Here is an 18,874-nt window from a genome sequence, read left to right on the forward strand (position 1 = left end):
AATAGCACACTAAAGGAATTTCATCTTAACCCATTACCGACAATCCCCAGAACCATTACAGCTTCACTTCTTTGAATGAGTTCATTGAAACTTTTTGTTGAAAATTGGAGCAGAGGAACCTTCCTAAATTTAAGTTTATTTATTATTGTCACAAGTTGGCTTACATTAATACTGCAATGAAGTTACTGTGAAAATCCCCTAGTCGCTGCACTCCAGCACCTGTTGGGGTACACTGAGGGGGAATTTAGCATGGCCAATGCACCTAAACAGCACATCTTTTCGGACTACGAGGGGAAACTGGGGTACCCGGAGGAAACCCATGTAGACATGGGGAGAATGTGCAGATTCCACACAGACAGTGACCCAAAGCCAGGAATTGAACCTGGGTCCCTGGCGTTGTGATGCAGCAGTGCTAAGCACTGTGCCACCGCACTGCCCTGTAGTCTACTACATGTGGGTCAATGGTTGAAAACAACAACAACAACTTACATTTCTATAGCACCTTTAACATGTTTTGGGAAGCCTCACATGAACAATATCAAACAGAATCTGTCACTGAGGTTAATTATTTATCAGTAGATCCTTGGGTCAGTTACACTGACTTTGTGATTTCAGTCAATTAGAGGATATTGCCTGCTACCAGCAAAATTTCTCCTTTTCTGAAATTATGTTTATTGAACAGTTGCCCAGAATTTTGCCAATGTCTCAATGTAAAGGAGGTATAAATGTGTATTTATCCTGTGGGTAGCGGTTTCTAGACTTAGAACAGAATCCCTATAGTGCAGAAGGAGGCCATTCGGCCCATTGAGCTTGCACCAACTACAATCCCACCCCGGCCCTATCCCCATAACCCCATGTACTTCCCCTGCTAATCCCCTTGACACTAAGGGGAAATCTAGCATGGCCAGCCCACCTGACCCACACATCTTTGGATTGTGGGAAGAAACCGGGGCTTCCAGAGGAAACCCATACAGACACAGGGAGAATGTGCAGTCTCCACACAGATAGTGACCTGAGGCAGGAATTGAACCCAGGTTCTAAGCGCTGTGAGGCAGCAGTGCTAACCACAATGCCGCCATGCCAACCCCCCCACCCCACTCTGTCACGTCTCGCATTACCGATTAAGAGTTCCATGAACTTTTTGGACCAACATACTGTTAGGTTCGGACAGACAATTCACCCGAAAGCTCAAGCCCACCTCTCAAAACCAGGCACAAATCTTCCACCCTCCCCGGTGGTGAATATGCGATTGGGGGTGGGCCACTGAATTGGGCGAGAGTGTGGTGACCCTGTCACTTACCCACCTTCACCCTGTTTAGGCCTGTGGTGGAAAGGCTTGCCCACTGAACAGCCTCATCCCACTGCGGCTGGGGTGTTTGCTGGTGGGCTCCCAGGTGGGTGAGGGTCTCTTGTTCACTCGATGCTGGACTAAGAGACCCAGCATCACAAAGGAAGGGCCCCGACTCCTGCCCTTCCTGCCTGCAGTGACCCCCACCCAAGACCCTCCTATCCGCCATTTCTGAAACTAAGTTCTATGACGACAGGTTCTGCGGCAGGTTTCCTGCTCGACGGAGGAATGGGAATTCACATCTCGGAAGCTAATTAATTACTCATCGGCAAGCAGCTGTCCAAATCACAATGTGGGTCGAGAATGGATTCGCCTGCCTCACCATCATCTGGTGAAGCTGAAAGTCCGGTCGCCATGTTCAAATGCCACCCAAACACACATTCCTCTCTCCAATCCACCTGCCCCCAGGAGATCCACAGAGATCTCGGAGCAGAAGAGGAAGAAAGAGACTACACCGAGGTTTAGCCATGGCCCCCTCGAGGCTTCGGTAAGAGGAGTTAATGAGCAATGGGATGTCCTGTACCCCAGGCTTCAGGAAACCCACCAGCCTCACCTCGTCAACCTGGTAGAGCGGGCATAATGGGTATGTTGGGCCTCGAAATGTAGAGTGTAGGAAGAGGTTGAATGATCACATCCGCTCTACCAGGGTACGTCAACCTTCAGTTCACTCCGCTCTGACACCTCACGTCATAGTATCATGCACTTTGCTCAGGGATCTCGCACAATAAAAAGGGGACAAATGGCAGTGCCAATGCACTCACGGACACTAACACTGCCACCATCTTATTCATCATATTGCACAAACTCCATCTTCAGCCCTTACCGCAGAGGCCTCACCACATACAGGAGGTGTTCATGTTGTCCATCCTCTCCTCTGTCCCTTTGAATTGTCTTCATGCAGGCCGAGCTTTCCCAGACAGGAGGGAAAGATCCCAGACTGGCCAATATCCAGGAGTTTATTACCTTGGGGGAGGATGCATCAAGCTGGCTGGGGAGGTTAGGGATCACTCCTGTGGGGAAGGCAACCCAGTCTGGAGTTATCACCCCCTGACATTCAGTGAGTGAAATGTTATCTTGCATTCTGTCCACTGCTGAAACAAATCTTTCTTCTCCCCCTTACAGCACGAGCAAATCCAGGCAGTGTAGGGGCAAAGAGACCCCATCCTCCAAGGAGGATGCTGAAAAACCATCCAGACATTGCATTCTCCTGCACCCTCCACCAGCGCAGAGACACCCCCTCCCCCGCACCCTCAATCAGCGCAGAGACACCCCTCCCCCGCACCCTCAATCAGCGCAGAGACACCCCCTCCCCTGCACCCCCGATCAGCGCAGAGACACCCCCTCCCCTGCACCCTCAATCAGCGCAGAGACACCCCTCCCCCGCACCCTCAATCAGCGCAGAGACACCCCTCCCCCACACCCTCAATCAGCGCAGAGACACCCCTCCCCCACACCCTCGATCAGCGCAGAGACACCCCCTCCCCCGATCAGCGCAGAGACACCCCCTCCCCCACACCCTCCACCAGCGCAGAGACACCCCCTCCCCCGCACCCTCCACCAGCGCAGAGACACCCCCTCCCCCGCACCCTCGATCAGCGCAGAGACACCCCCTCCCCCGCACCCTCGATCAGCGCAGAGACACCCCTCCCCCACACCCTCAATCAGCGCAGAGACACCCCCTCCCCCACACCCTCAATCAGCGCAGAGACACCCCCTCCCCCCACACCCTCCACCAGCGCAGAGACACCCCCTCCCCCGCACCCTCGATCAGCGCAGAGACACCCCCTCCCCCACACCCTCAATCAGCAGAGATACCCCCTCCCCCACACCCTCAATCAGCGCAGAGACACCCCCTCCCCCACACCCTCGATCAGCGCAGAGACACCCCCTCCCCCACACCCTCAATCAGCGCAGAGACACACCTCCCCCACACCCTCGATCAGCGCAGAGACACCCCCTCCCCCACACCCTCAATCAGCACAGAGACACCCCCTCCCCCGCACCCTCGATCAGCGCAGAGACACCCCCTCCCCCACACCCTCAATCAGCGCAGAGACACACCTCCCCCACACCCTCGATCAGCGCAGAGACACCCCCTCCCCCACACCCTCGATCAGCGCAGAGACACCCCCTCCCCCCACACCCTCAATCAGCGCAGAGACACCCCTCCCCCACACCCTCGATCAGCGCAGAGACACCCCCTCCCCCACACCCTCCACCAGCACAGAGACACACCTCCCCCGCACCCCCGATCAGCGCAGAGACACCCCCTCCCCCCCACACCCTCAATCAGCAGAGATACCCCCTCCCCCACACCCTCGATCAGCGCAGAGACACCCCCTCCCCCACACCCTCAATCAGCGCAGAGACACCCCCTCCCCCACACCCTCGATCAGCAGAGGCACCCCCTCCCCCGCACCCTCAATCAGCAGAGACACCCCCTCCCCCACACCCTCAATCAGCAGAGGCACCCCCTCCCCCGCACCCTCAATCAGCGCAGAGACACCCCCTCCCCCACACCCTCAATCAGCAGAGGCACCCCCTCCCCCGCACCCTCAATCAGCGCAGAGACACCCCCGCCCCCACACCCTCAATCAGCGCAGAGACACCCCCGCCCCCACACCCTCAATCAGCGCAGAGACACCCCTCCCCCACACCCTCAATCAGCGCAGAGACACACCTCCCCCCACACCCTCGATCAGCGCAGAGACACCCCCTCCCCCACACCCTCGATCAGCGCAGAGACACCCCCTCCCCCACACCCTCGATCAGCGCAGAGACACCCCCACCCCCACACCCTCAATCAGCGCAGAGACACCCCCTCCCCCACACCCTCGATCAGCGCAGAGACACCCCCACCCCCACACCCTCAATCAGCGCAGAGACACCCCCTCCCCCACACCCTCAATCAGCGCAGAGACACCCCCTCCCCCACACCCTCGATCAGCGCAGAGACACCCCTCCCCCACACCCTCGATCAGCGCAGAGACACACACACCCCACACCCTCGATCAGCGCAGAGACACACCTCCCCCACACCCTCAATCAGCGCAGAGACACCCCTCCCCCACACCCTCGATCAGCGCAGAGACACCCCTCCCCCACACCCTCAATCAGCGCAGAGACACCCCTCCCCCGCACCCTCGATCAGCGCAGAGACACACCCCCCTCTGCAGCCTCCATCAGCACAAACATACACCCCCCTGCATCCTCCACCTGGATACCCATTCCACTGGGTGTTACATTACTTTTAGGATCACTTTCTGGGGAAAACCTCAGAAATGCCTCCATGACAGTCAGAGGCAGTGAGAGGTCTCTGGAACTTGGAGGAATGCTGGCGATCAGGGCACCGGCTGAGATCCAGATTGATAACAAGCCTCTGACACAACACTGGGAACATCAGACAGACAAGCGAGAGGCAGTCAGACTGGAGCAAAGGATGGCGGAACCTTCTGTATCTGTCTGATGTCACGTCTCTGAAATGTGTGCACCCCCACACATGGAATGGGAAATGAGGTATTCTACTAGATACGCACTCAGATCTGCATCCATCATTCTAGGCATTGGTGGCTAGGGGAGGGAAGGGGGTTCAGTGGGACATCACCACCCCAATCCAGGTGCCCCTTCTCATACAAGGAGTCAGGAAGGGGTCCCTATACAGCCACAGGGTGGCTAGATATCAGCCAGACACTCCAGGGGCCTCCCCCAGGACACTCGAATGGTGTCGAGCCACTCCAAACCCTCTCTGCCTTTGCCCCAGTAGCTTCAGTTGGTCTGATTGAGGATGGTGTACAGCACTGAGAAGAGATGTCTATAGGTGGGGAAAATCCAGGCCCTCAGAGGGCATCACATGATTAGAGCACACAAAGGGAGGCAGCACGGTGAGCCTCCCCTCCGCTGTGGAGGCCAGGGCTGGCACCAGACTGTATGTTAGAAATGGAGAAGTACCTCGTCATAACTTTTGGGCTCCTTGAATGTTCAATCACTAGACTCTTACACAGGAGAATGTTAATGAGAGTGGTCTTATCATTTCAAACCACAGTTCACGTGCCTGTGTGTGCTTTCTTCTTGTGAGGATGCTCCCACTCAGTGACTGCCTCCCTTTGTGAGCCTCTCAATCATGTGATGTGTAGCTGAGTTGAGTTTGCAGCAATGGAACCAGGGTTTGTCACTGACCTTTCCAAAGATCAGAGCCTAATGAATCCTGAGGGTTGAAGGCAGAAGTCCGAATGATGAACTTGCTGCTTGTAAAGGCCTGTCACCGCATTGGCAAGGCAGCGAGAGACAGAAACTGCCTTCACTGCACTGTCTCCCATTTTATCATCTGGGAATCTTGCAGCTATTAATGTGGCACAGGCATGTCTTTCATGTCCTTTGATGACATTGTCATGTGGCAACTGGTTCTCACCTTCCTCTTCTGATTCCTGTCCTTCCTGCTCTTCATTGTTCAAGAAGCTCTCAGCCTCCTCCACGTCTCCATCTTGGACGGATCCTGCCTTTAAAAGCTCCAAGTTGTGCATGGCGCAAAGACCATGTTGATGCGGGACACTCTCTCTGGAGTGTACCACACAGCTCCACCTGAGCAGTCCAAACATACGAAGCATATCTTCAGGATGCCAATGCTTGCTCCATAATGGACCATGTGGAGCTGTGCGCTGCATTGTATCGCCCTTCTGAGGCAGATTTCCTGCCAAAAGGAATCCAGTTTTTGCCCTCTCTCAATTTTCCGTACCTGCCCGCTGTAGAATGTGCTGTAGGAGGAGGTGAAAATTTCCACCCTTGGTTCCTCCTTGATCTGAGTAAGAAGACTCACAACACCAGGTTAAAGTCCAACAGGTTTACTTGGTATCACGAGCTTTCAGAGTGCTGCTCCTTCATCAGGTGACTCACGTGATGAAGGAGAAGCTCTCTGAAAGCTCCCTATACCAAATAAACCTGTTGAGCTTTAACCTGGTGTTGAGAGACTTCTTATTGTGCCCACCCCAGTCCAATGCTGGCATCTCCACATCCTTGATCCAAGGCCTTTAGTGAGTGGGTGCAGTAAAGGCCATTGCATCCCCATTGGTGCTGCTGAGTAGATTTTTTTCTCCCAGGGTCCTGACCCTGATCTGTCAAGTGTCCATGTGACACAGGATGCAGACGACTCTCCCAAAAATAAGAGGGTCTTGCTGGTTCTCTGGCCAGTGCCCGAGACTGTTGTCACCTCTGGAAGATTCCACTTAGTGGAAGACGGTCCTTTCAGACTCTGTTGAATGGACTGTCCAGAGTGATCAAGCTATGAAAACCTGGTTCTATCATTCTGCAGGCAGGGGAAGGGAGATGATTCAGTGGATTGGCCTCCCATGGGAACATGCTGCAAATATAAAAGTTAGAGAATGACGCAGAGGCACTGCTCAACTGAAACTGGATCCATTTAAAAACGATAAAATTACCCGAGTGCTCAGTTGGATTGCGAGTGCTGTACTGAAATGAAACAATGATAAAGAACACCTTATTCATACTAATAAAGGAAATTAAACTTACCCAAAGCACCAGTTTCACTGTACTGCTCACTGCCAAGGCCAGTGTCATAGCTCCTCTCAGAATCACTGTCATCCTGGTAATGTTAAAATACAAACAGTTAATGATGAGAAAAGGCCATTTGGCCCATCAGAATAAGGGGTCCCTTTAGCGTCCCTGGCATTCCAGCAATCCTGGCTGTCTTTACTTGGCAATTTTAATATTCCATCAAACCAAACGCATCTGAGTGACGGAGCCCGTGTGCAAGAAGGTGTGGGCATGCACGAGTGTGTCTGGGCATGGGGGCCTGCACTTATGAGTGAGTCAGTGTGTGTCTGCGTGCGTGCAAGAGTGAGCGTGGAGAATGATTGAAATGAATCGATGAGCTAATCGTGTGGCTACGTTTAAATGTCTTATTATAAAAACTACAATATTGCAAGCTAAAAAAAAATTCCTTAATCCAACCTGGGATTTACACCCATGGTGTGACAAGCTTGAGGTTTATCCCATCGTTTGCTGCTCTGAGTTTTCTCTCCCAGAAACTCCTCACCTTCCCCCCCCAATGTCCCTCCCTTTTACAATCAGGCTTTCAGATCCAAACAAGATTTTCCCAAAACATTGCTTGCTAATGTACTTGATATTACCCTCTTCTCATCTCATTCTTACATTCCAGCACTTTTATAAATTAAAACAATCCTAAGCTTTATCCGAACTCACTGGATAGATTTTGTTGCATGAATGAACACTTGCCACCAAGTCAACATGATCATTTTGAGGCAGAAACAAGTTTCCAGCTACACTAAAGGCTGCATTCTTGCCCATAACAATGGTAATTTGAACATCAGCCATTGCCAGCACTGGGGAGATATTCTCATTGCCATAGTATTCCTCTCCTTCTGTAGCTGAGGTACTGGGTGACTTGGCCACTCATACATTGCTCAACAGTCTAAGAGGCGCGAACATGCAGACACAGTTCTCAGGGTACCTTCCTCACACCGATGGTGGTGCTGCTGGAACTGGCTGGCGTTGTCCTGTCATTCTCCTTTTTAACCAAGGTCAGGTAATAGCCAGTTCCCAAATGGTTTTTCAGGAAGAGAGAAGAGCCACAGCAGCAGAGTTTTCCCTGGGAGATGATGGCAATTCTGTCCCCAAGGAGGTCCGCCTCATCCATGTAATGGGTCGATAATATTATGGTACGGCCTGCAGGGTGACAAACCACAACCAAAGCAATGAGCTTCATGAACAGCTACAGGTTTGACTGAGATGTCAAGTTTCCAAAGTCAATTTCAGGTCAGGAATGAACGATAGAATTCCTACAGTGCAGAAGCCCATCGAGTCTGCACCAATTCTCTGGCAGAGCATCTTACCCAGGCCCTATCCCATATTTACCCCACTAACCCCCTAACCTACACATCTTGGGACACTAAGGGGCAATTTATCATGGCCAATTCACCTAACCTGCACATCTTTGGACTGTGGGAGGAAACTGGAACACACGACGGAAACCCATGCAGACATGAGGAGAATGTGCAAACTCCACACAGTCATCCGATGCCAGAATTGAGACTGGTTCCCTGGTGTTGTGATGCAGCAGTGTTAACCACTGCCACCATGTACTTTTGTCAAGTTGCTCGAATATTTGACTGTGTTGTCTTTCCCAGTGCTGCTTTCCTCCGGGTGCTCCAGTTTCCTCCCGCAGTCCAATAATGTGTCCGTCCCTCCCAGGCTCAAACAGCCACGAGAATAGGGCAGGAGGGTAGGCCTGGGTTTGATGCTCTTTTGGAGAATCGGTGCAGGCGTGACGGGCCGAATGGTTTCTGCACTGTAGGGATTCTATGATTCTAACACGGTTCCCTCTGCTGTTAAATGTCTTTGTAACAGGAATAGCAAAAATGCCTTGGTCACAGAAACAACCGCGAAGGAACCTGTCGAATTAGGGAGAGAGGAGACCAAAGGACTGGAGAAGGGGGAAAGGAGACTTGTCTGAGGGAAATAAGCTGCAAGTGACCAGAAACCGGCCCATTGAGAAACCATTCTCTTCTAAGGTTCTTCCATTTTTAAAGAGTCTACATAGACAATACAAGTCTATAACTTGGGCACAAAACAGTGAAAGATCTGCGAGCAGACAACATTCACTGATTTACTGTCAATCTAACCTCTAAGTCAGCATTGGTCCCACCAAGAAGTTAAGGGTGATTTTGGAGCGGACTCACCTTTCCTGTATTTCAGCAGGAGCTCCCATATTCCTCGGCGGGAGTAGGGGTCAACACCAGCAGTCGGCTCATCTAAAATAACGACCTTTGACCTACCAACAAATGCTATGGCAACCGAAAGCTTTCGTTGCATGCCACCTGAGAATACACAGATAGAGCGTTTACACGTGGAGACGGAATGAAAGATGGCAGCATGTTACGCGGAGGGGCGTGAAGCATTGGCTCCTTACCCGAGAGATTCTTTGTTTGTTCCTGGCGTTTATGTACCAGATCCACATCGTCAATCATCAACTTAATTTCTTCATTTACCTCTTCCTCGGTCAGGCCTTTCAGCCTTCCATAAAACCAGATGTGTTCTTCCACAGTCAGTCTAAAACAACGACAAGTGTTCGATTACTCAGAGACTTCCTCAATGCTGCAGCATCCCCTCTCCATTAATCAGATCTGCAGAAGTCACAGAACCCTCTCGTTTCCCCACTAGATATCAATCATCTCCGACTGAATCTGTGTATTTATTAATGTCCCACTTTGCACGGAGACAATCACTTTTCTCACTAGTTGAGAGGGGAATTGACCAAATATTTGACCAAATCACACAGATGAAGAAGAACCTTAGACTTGTTCTGTGGTTTGCACTGACTAAACTGATCTTTTATACCTCTGGGTGCTCCTACATCATGTGGACGGCAGTGGTTCCAAAAGGAAGCTCAACACCACCTCAAGACACTGCTGCAATTAGGGAAGGGTAATAAATGCTGGCTGAATCAGCGACGCACACATCTCATGAATGAATTCAAAAATGGTATCACTGCTGACCTTCAATTGGCTGGCAGTTCTTGGGGGTTGGGCGGGGAGGGGGAACAGAATTTCCACCCTCAGAGTCCTTACCCCTGGGGAGGGTCTATCGCTGGCCACCTATGTGCCTGGGGGGGGCAGTAATTTGGCAACAAGCTTTCCTAAAGGTGGTGACACAATGCCCTCACCAGCTTTCCAGCTGGTTGGTGAGATTCCCGTTGCCTGCAATAAACACCAACCTCGATTTCAACATTCACTATAGTCAACATATTCATGGGGCTACAGTGCTCGCTCGCAGGGCCTATTTCACAGCCCTTCCGGGACACTGTGGGTAAACGAAGATGCTCTTTTCCTTTTCACAGCAATAAACGCTCGGGAATTGGTTAGGATGGGAAATGGCAACCATGCAATGGATATCCGAGCATACTCTTCACACAGAATTATTAATCACTGGATCAGGTCATCAAGGTTAATAAGACCATAAGAGATTGAAACAAGAGTTGGCTCCCTCAAGCCTGCTCCACCAATCAATAAGATCATGGTTGACCCTAAAAATTGTTCAGAGTTTTGCCCTTAGAATTTTTTTAATGAGGTTATAGGTGTGTTTACAAAAACCACACCAAGACACGTAGAAATGTTAGGACAGATGACCAAAAACATCTCAAGTAAGAGGCTTAAAGGAGGACAGAGCGGTAGAATGGCAGAAGAAGTTTGGAGAGAGAATTCCAGAGCTTAAGGCTGGAGTGAATAAAATCATAGAATCCCTACAGTGCAGAAGGAAGCTATTCGGCCCACCAGTCTGCACCGACACAATCCCACCTAGCCCCTAATCTGTGTAACCCCACATATTTAACCAGCTAATCCCTCTAATCTACACATCCCAGGACACTAAGGGGATGTTCGGACACAACTGGAGATGTGCGAGAGACCAGAAATGGGAGGGTTGTAGGACTGGAGTGGTTACAGGGAAGAGCAAGGTCAGACAGGGATTAGAAAACCAGGACAAGAATTTTCTCACTGAGGTACTGCTGGAGAAACGTAGGTCAGTGAGCATAGGGGTGACAGGCGAACTGGACTTGGCGAGAGTTATGATAGGAACAGAGTTTTGGATGAAGCTTTAAGAACATAAGAAATAGGAGCAGGAGTAGGCCATCTAGCCCCTCGAGCCTGCCCCACCATTCAATAAGATCATGGCTGATCTGAAGTGGTTCAGTTCCACTTACCCACCTGCTCCCCATAACCCTTAATTCCCTTATTGATCAGAATAAGAGACAATCAAACGAGAACATGGGAATACACAAGCCTCAAAATAGCAAAGGTATGGATGGGAAATGTTGTAATCAGGAAAATTTCAATTTTTTCTTCATAGGAGAACTGGAATTGAATAAGATGGATAAAACGAGAAATGTTGCAGCCTGTTGGAATAGTCTTTATTTAAAAGAAAGAAGGTACTTGCATGTCAAAAAGTACATTGTGCTGTGGACACATCCCGAGCGACTTTCTGATTGCATCCATCTCAGTGAAGATATTTCTGCCCAGAATGTAGGCTGTTCCAGACGTGGTGGGAACAATCCTGTCAGGATAGACCTTGCAGGGAACAACAAACATCATTTCAGATCACTGTAGAAAGAAAGACACGTGAGACAAGCTGGTTTTATCCAGTAAGGGTTAAGGGGAGAGATTTGTGAAAGTGCAACTGAGCACAAAACATGACTGCATCGACACTTAGCAACGTTTCAGAGGCGGAGAATGCCAGTGTCACTGGGCTGAATGTAACACTGACTTTCAATGAGGATCTAGGAAATTGTTCCAAATGTGTAATTTTTGCATAATGTCTCCATTTTGAACAGGAGCTAAGGGAATGAGAGGTTTTAAAGGGCAGGTCAAGCAGATTGTTCCCCTGATCGAAGGACGTTAGCTGGCCAAGTGCATCCCTGTTAGAGTGCAGCATTTATAACCTGAATCTGTCAATGAATCAAATTTTATGCTCATTTTGTACTTTGTTCCAAAAGTGAGATAATGTTTTTCAGAAGCAAGCAGAGAAAGAGAGAGCGGGAAGGAGGGAGGGAGGGGAGAGCGGGAAGGAGGGGAGGGAGGGGAGAGCGGGAAGGAGGGAGGGGAGGGGAGAGCGGGAAGGAGGGAGGGGAGGGGAGAGCGGGAAGGAGGGAGGGGAGGGGAGAGGCGGGAAGGAGGGGAGGGGAGGGGAGGGCGGGAAGGAGGGAGGGGAGGGGAGAGCGGGAAGGAGGGAGGGGAGGGGAGAGCGGGAAGGAGGGAGGGGAGGGGAGAGCGGGAAGGAGGGAGGGGAGGGGAGAGCGGGAAGGAGGGAGGGGAGGGAGAGCGGGAAGGAGGGAGGGGAGGGGAGAGCGGGAAGGAGGGAGGGGAGGGGAGAGCGGGAAGGAGGGAGGGGAGGGAGAGAGCGGGAAGGAGGGAGGGGGAGGGGAGAGCGGGAAGGAGGGAGGGGAGGGGAGAGGCGGGAAGGAGGGAGGGGAGGGGAGAGCGGGAAGGAGGGAGGGGAGGGGAGAGCGGGAAGGAGGGGGGGAGGGGAGAGCGGGAAGGAGGGAGGGGAGGGGAGAGCGGGAAGGAGGGAGGGAGGGGAGAGCGGGAAGGAGGGAGGGGAGGGGAGAGCGGGAAGGAGGGAGGGAGGGGAGAGCGAGGAAGGAGGGAGGGAGGGAAGAGCGGGAAGGAGGGAGGGAGGGGAGAGCGGGAAGGAGGGAGGGGAGGGAGAGGGGAAGGAGGGAGGGGAGGGGGAGAGCGGGGAAGGAGGGAGGGGAGGGGAGAGCGGGGAAGGAGGGAGGGGAGGGGAGAGCGGGAAGGAGGGAGGGGAGGGGGAGAGCGGGAAGGAGGGAGGGGAGGGGAGAGCGGGAAGAGGGAGGGAGGGGAGAGCGGGAAGGAGGGGGAGGGGAGGGAGAGCGGGAAGGAGGGAGGGGAGGGGGAGAGCGGGAAGGAGGGAGGGAGGGGAGAGCGGGAAGGAGGGAGGGGAGGGGAGAGCGGGAAGGAGGGAGGGGAGGGGAGAGCGGGAAGGAGGGAGGGGAGGGGAGAGCGGGAAGGAGGAGGGAGGGGAGGGGAGGGGGGAGAGCGGGAAGGAGGGAGGGGAGGGAAGAGCGGGAAGGAGGGAGGGAGGGGAGAGCGGGAAGGAGGAGGGGAGAGAGAGCGGGAAGGAGGGAGAGCAGGAAGGAGGGAGAGAGGGTGGAGAGAAAACACAGAGGAGAAAGAAAGAGAGAGAGAAAAGGAGGATAAAAAGATGGAGTTTACAGCAAGGAGGAATGGAGAAAATGATACAATGGAGAGGGAAGGATGGAGGGGGACATAAATGGTTAAAAGATGAGAGTAAGGGAGACGAGGCGTGGGGAAATGAGTGATGAGGGAGCGAGAGAGAAAAGGAGAAGCCAGGATTGGATGGGTAATAAATGCTGGCCTAACCAGTGATGCCCACATCCCAGGAGTGAATAAAAAGAAAAAAAAGACGGGTGAAAAGAGAATGGTAAAGAAACAAGAGAAAGATAAAAGAGAAATATGACAAAAGAAGTGGCAAAGCGAACAGTCAAGAACATGTGACACTTCTTTCCACTCCAAGTTATAGAATTCTTTTTGATTTTTTCCCCAACTGGTTTGATCAGACTGACCATTAGAAACTGAAACCATCAGTGTTGGGGCTTGTATGGCTAATTCAGAATCTTCACTAATTTATCTGACAAACTGTAATATATGTAAATACTACACTTGGTATATAACAGTGGCCAACCATTGGATATTACTAGATCAAAAATTACAATTTCATAATGCTTATTTTAATATTAAAAACTGCTTACCAGGCAACACATTCACCTATATGCACATCCCAATCAATACCTACCCAACCGTCAAACAAGTCTTACATGGTGGTTGTTTTTCCAGCTCCATTGTGCCCCAAGAATGAGGTGATTTGCCCCTCATAGAAATTGAGCTTAGTCCATTAACAGCCACCTTCTTTCCGTAAACCTTCACCAGTTTCTGGATGGATACACCCAACTTGAGGTGAGTTGGTTCCTTCTCCAGATGGACTGGGGGGAGGGAAAAAAAAAGGAAGATGCTCCTAAGTGTTAACTATCTAAAATGATCAAAACATGAGTTAACGCGACAACCCAAACATAAAAACATGCGAAACGCAAACACAAATTGCTGGAGGAGCTCAGCAGGTCTGGCAGCATCTGTAGACAGAGAAACAAAAGTTAGGCATTCAAAACGTCAACTCTTTCTCTCTCCACAGATGCTGCCGCTCCAGCTGAATTTTCCAAAACTCAGCGGGATTCTGCAGTACCCTCTCAGGGTGTTCCTCCTCGGGGGGAGGTGGCCTGCCTGGTGGCTGGATCTTCCGGTCCTACCGCCGTCAGTGGGATTTCCCACTGAGTCTATCCCCTGCCACCAGGAAACCCGCAACAAGGGTGTGCTGCCAGTGGGACTGGAGGATGCGTGGTCAGTGGGACTGGAGGATCTCACCGGCACAGAAAGGGTGGGAAAATCACAGCCACAGTCATTAATTCAGACCTCCGCTATCCCCAGTATTCTGTTTTTACTTAGAAATGGCTACTTTTCCTCAGAAAGAAGTCTCACAACACCAGCTTAAAGTCCAACAGGTTATTTGTTGGACTTTAAGTTGGTGTTGTGAGACTTCTTTCTGTTTTTACCCCAGTCCAATGCCGGTATCTCTACATCATGACTACTTCTGCTCAGCTATTTCAAACTAATCAGGTGGATTTGTTGATCAAACATTTCTTGCTAGAGGGTTATAGGACCTTCCTGTACTTGAGAATGGAACAAGGTGATACACGTATCAATATATTCTTTGCACACAATCTTACGGCCTCATCCTGCCCAACTTTCAGTGAAGTGAGGTGGTAAGATTGGACGGGAGGCAAATGCACCCAGTTTTTCACCTGCCCTGATCATACTGGCACGGTTTCAACGGCAAAATCGGCTTTACACCCAGAACAGGAGCAAACTCGATTTAAATATTAATGACACAATCGTTCAAGCTCACTTGCCTTTACCACTTCACTGATCGAGGTTTTCCCCAGTGTGAATCACAGATTTGTCTCCATATGCAGAGATCAGACACGTTGGCCTCACCGGGGGATCCGAGGCCACCTCCCCGCCCCCCCCCCCCCCCCCCCCCCCCCCCGGTGGTCGGGTGCAGGGGCTGGGCAGTGCCTGCCTGGCACGCTGGCAGCGCAAGGGGCAGTGTCAAGGAGAGGAGCTTGAATGGGGGCAGAGCTGTGATAGAAGGGGGAGACAAGGGGAAAGCTCAGTAGGAGTGGGAGGGAAGGAACTTTGGCAGGGTGGAAGGGAAACTCTGCCAGGGTGGGAGAGAAGGGGGAGTGGAAAAGAAGGAATGTTGCTAAAGCTTGCCACATACAGCAGCTGTACACATTGAAGGGCAAAACATAAAAAGGTGATAAGTCCAATTGTCCAAACGGCTCATCCAGCTCTCAAAATCCACACTGTGGTTCGAGTAGGTCACATTTGGATCTTAGCCGTGTTACCCAGATTAATTTTCTGGAATACAAAGAACACAAGTAAAATACTGTGGATACTGGATATTTGAATTCAAAACAGAAAACACTGGGAATACTCTGAAGGCCAGGCTGCATCTGTGGAGTGTAAATCCACAGTCAACAGCCTGGATTTTCCTTTTGCCCACTCAGGGTGACTCAAACCCTTTGAAATGGTGAGTGGGCCCAGACAACAGGATTCCCGACACCATTCCTGGGCTGTCTGATATTTCAGCAATGTCTTTAAAGAGTGCAGGTTGTTTCCTGTCTACAGCCCATGGCCCCATTGCAGGGATAGACATGTCCTTCTCCTCCATGTGGAATTGAGCCAGGTTTTTCAAAAGAGGTGCAGTTCAGAACCCCTGGGGAGAGGTTGTGAACCTTGTCAGCTTGAGAGGACCTCTTAATTCATATGTTTATGCCCCCTGCATCAAGAAATGCCTTCCATCCATTACCCATAGTCTCTGATACTCCAAATACCAAGCATACATAATGATGCTTGGCTCAGAGTCCAGACAAGCATTACTCTTGTTGAAGCACCTGAGCCCCACTGAAAACATTACTTGATTGATAGCTCAGGCTCTCTGATCCTCACTGTCAATTGCACAATAGCTGTTCACACAAGGTTAAGTGGTTTCAAGGGGTTCCAGTTTTTATTGTTACTGATACTTTAGAGTGTGTGGATGATTGACACTTTTATTGTCTTCTAGTGAAATTACTTTTAAAACAGCTAGAAAGTTATAAATGACTTTTTTAAGGCACTACTGTCTTTTGGATCTATCGAGTGTATAGTGGGCCAATGAGCAAATAAGTGTGATAGCTCAACATTGGAGGCGTGAGGAGCCATTTGGGGTAAGAAAGGCAGAGATTGGCACTGAGGGCATGAAGGGCTATTGGAGGTGGGGCAGGGACAGGAGGCAGCATGGAATGGGAATGGGGAAAGCGTGAGGGGCAAGAAAGGGGTGAGGGTGAGAGAGCCTGTGTGTTTCTATTTTAACTGAGACAATGCCCCACAGCAGTGAGGTGGGCTTTTTAAACTCCCAACCTCCGTACCTGACAGCCGCTGGCTGCCCCAAGCTTTTGCTGAGCTCGGCTATGCCAGCCCCAATCCATACTGACACCCCATCCTGGCAACGAAGGTCCCGCCCTTACAGAGATGGGCAGGCTAGGCCTGGAATTATCCCAATTCAAGGATGAAAATTCCAGGTCAATAATCTTCCAGCAGACTGCTGGTGATCTTAAAATTATTGGAGATGTACAGAAATGTCAAATCCAGAATTGTGGATCTGAAAACCTTACCTTTATTGGTGCTGCTGTTATCAGAGACTTCAAACAGATCCTCAGTGGGGTAGAACTCTCCGCACCAGTAACTCCGCAGGACAGGAAAGTACCAGGGTTTGGGAATTCCATATTGGCCTACAAGCAAAAAACCCAGGAATAAAAATGGGAACAGAATCTTCCATGTCTGGTTAACAACTAATCCATTCACACAGCATTCTACATCCAGGAAGATGCCTCAGAGCATTTCACAATCAGGAGGAAAAATACTTTTAAACCCAGGGTATTGGTTGGGGGGGGGGGGGGGGGGGGTGAGAACGGAGTGGGCAAATCAAAGAGAATGAGTTTTGAAGAGAAACTTCAAAAGTAGGAAGAATGGTGACAAGGAGAAGGAAATGTACAAGTACTTACAAATGGACATGTATTTATAAGTTTCACATCCTCCGCCAATCAAGTACTACGGAACTGATTTCCCCTGGCGTGACAAAGTTGAAAGGCGTGATGGGTTGCTGTTTTAATGAGCATGCATGGGATGCAAATCACATTCACAGTCACGCCACTATCTATCGGGAAGACTGACCGCTACTGGGAGAATTGTGACACGATTTTATGCCAGCAGATTTCCAACTTTTGGCTCCTGCAAGATTCTTCACTCCGCCCTGCCAAACCTGTCACAGGTGAGATGAGAGAATTCTGTCCATGAGGAGACGTTCATGTTTATTTATTAGTGTCACAAGTAGGCTTACATTAACACTGCAATGAAGTTACTGTGAAAATCCCCCAGTAGCCATACTGGCGCCTGTTTGGGAGGGAGAATTTAGCCTAACCAGCACATCTTTCGGATTGTGGGAGGAAACTGGAGCACCTGGGGAAAATCCCCGCAGGCATGGGGAGAACGTGCAGACCCCGCACAGTGACCCAAGCTGGGAATTGAACCCAGATCCAGGATTAAGAGTTCCTAGGTGTGTATGCCGGAATCTGAAGGAGATCACTCAATTAGAGAGAGGTATTGACAGTGACAGATTCAAAAAGAGGATAAAATGGGCTAATCAATAAATTTTCCATTACAATTGGCCATATGACAGCATGATAAATGTGAACCAATTGTTTTCAGTCAGGTTACTGAAATATTGAATTGCACAAATTTCAGTGAACATTTGCCAACTCTTCTGAAGCCGACTCAGCTTGAGGTTTGGTTTACAGGTAATGGTTGCTTTCCGATAAGTGGAGTAAATGCAAATGACCATTCTTCATGCGCATATACGTGAGCTGGTAGGATACATAGCCCTGGAGTCATCACAGACACACTCTCACTCAATGTTCTTCATAGCCCCTTGGATAACTCTTGATCCAAGCCCAAGGCAGAGGCAAAAAGTCACAGTCCTAAAGTCTCCCGACTGAGATTGGATAACTCTGATGAAACTTGACCCTTGTCCCTCAATAATGCTCTGTACAACATTCTGACACGATCCATCAAACATTTCTCTGGATGAAATGTTTCAAAATGGATTTTCACTGATTCAAGGTAAACAAATTGGTGAAATTTGTGTAATTTGCCATTATTTAGTCAGGGGGACATTGGCATTGCTCTTTCACCACAACATAACTGGGTAAAGTTAGTAATTACCTGGAAATACTGCTTCAATGTACCATGCGGCAATGCTATAGAGGACAGCGTCCAGCAGCATGAGGAAGATGGAAGTAGTAAAGTTGTATGGGTCACCTTCTACAGGGCTGGAGACGAGGTTGAACCACTGAACACCAACTCCTTGCTCCTCATAGAGAGAGAAATATTCGCATCCAAATCCAAACGCAACCGGAGATAACAGGCTCTGTGAGCAAAGACACAAGGGAGTTCAGAAACCATCAAATACACATTTTAAACCCAAGGGTATGAGGAAAGTCCCGGTAAATCAAACATAGAAAATAGATGCAGGAGTAGGCCCTTTGAGTCTGCACACCATTCAATATGATCACGACTGATCATGCACTCTTAGTATCCCACTCACTGCTTTCTCCCCATACCTCTTGATCCCTTTAGCCACAAGGGCCACATCCAGCTCCCTCTTCAACACATCTAACAAACTGGCCCCAACAGCTTCATGGTAGAGAATTCCACAGGTTCACAACTGAGTGAAGAAGTTCATCTGCCTCTCAGTCTTGAATGGCTTACCTCTTATTCTTATACTGTGACCCCTAGTTCTGGACATCAG

General features: G+C 50.3%; 1 protein-coding gene across 1 annotated transcript in view; it reads right to left on the reverse strand.

Annotated features, from left to right (window-relative positions):
* Positions 1–18,874, reverse strand: part of LOC145358565 (phospholipid-transporting ATPase ABCA1-like) — a 172,041-nt gene that overhangs the window by 57,057 nt on the left and 96,110 nt on the right. The window contains 10 exon segments of the mRNA XM_080212727.1: positions 6,872–6,944; positions 7,833–8,047; positions 9,061–9,198; positions 9,291–9,430; positions 11,312–11,414; positions 11,417–11,442; positions 13,731–13,800; positions 13,803–13,895; positions 16,683–16,799; positions 18,289–18,493. Of these exon segments, the coding sequence (XP_080068853.1) occupies positions 6,872–6,944; positions 7,833–8,047; positions 9,061–9,198; positions 9,291–9,430; positions 11,312–11,414; positions 11,417–11,442; positions 13,731–13,800; positions 13,803–13,895; positions 16,683–16,799; positions 18,289–18,493 (1,180 nt within the window).

Source organism: Carcharhinus amblyrhynchos, chromosome 26 (genome assembly GCF_965287045.1).
Source record: "Carcharhinus amblyrhynchos chromosome 26, sCarAmb.v2.hapA, whole genome shotgun sequence".
NCBI classification, from domain to species: domain Eukaryota; kingdom Metazoa; phylum Chordata; class Chondrichthyes; order Carcharhiniformes; family Carcharhinidae; genus Carcharhinus; species Carcharhinus amblyrhynchos.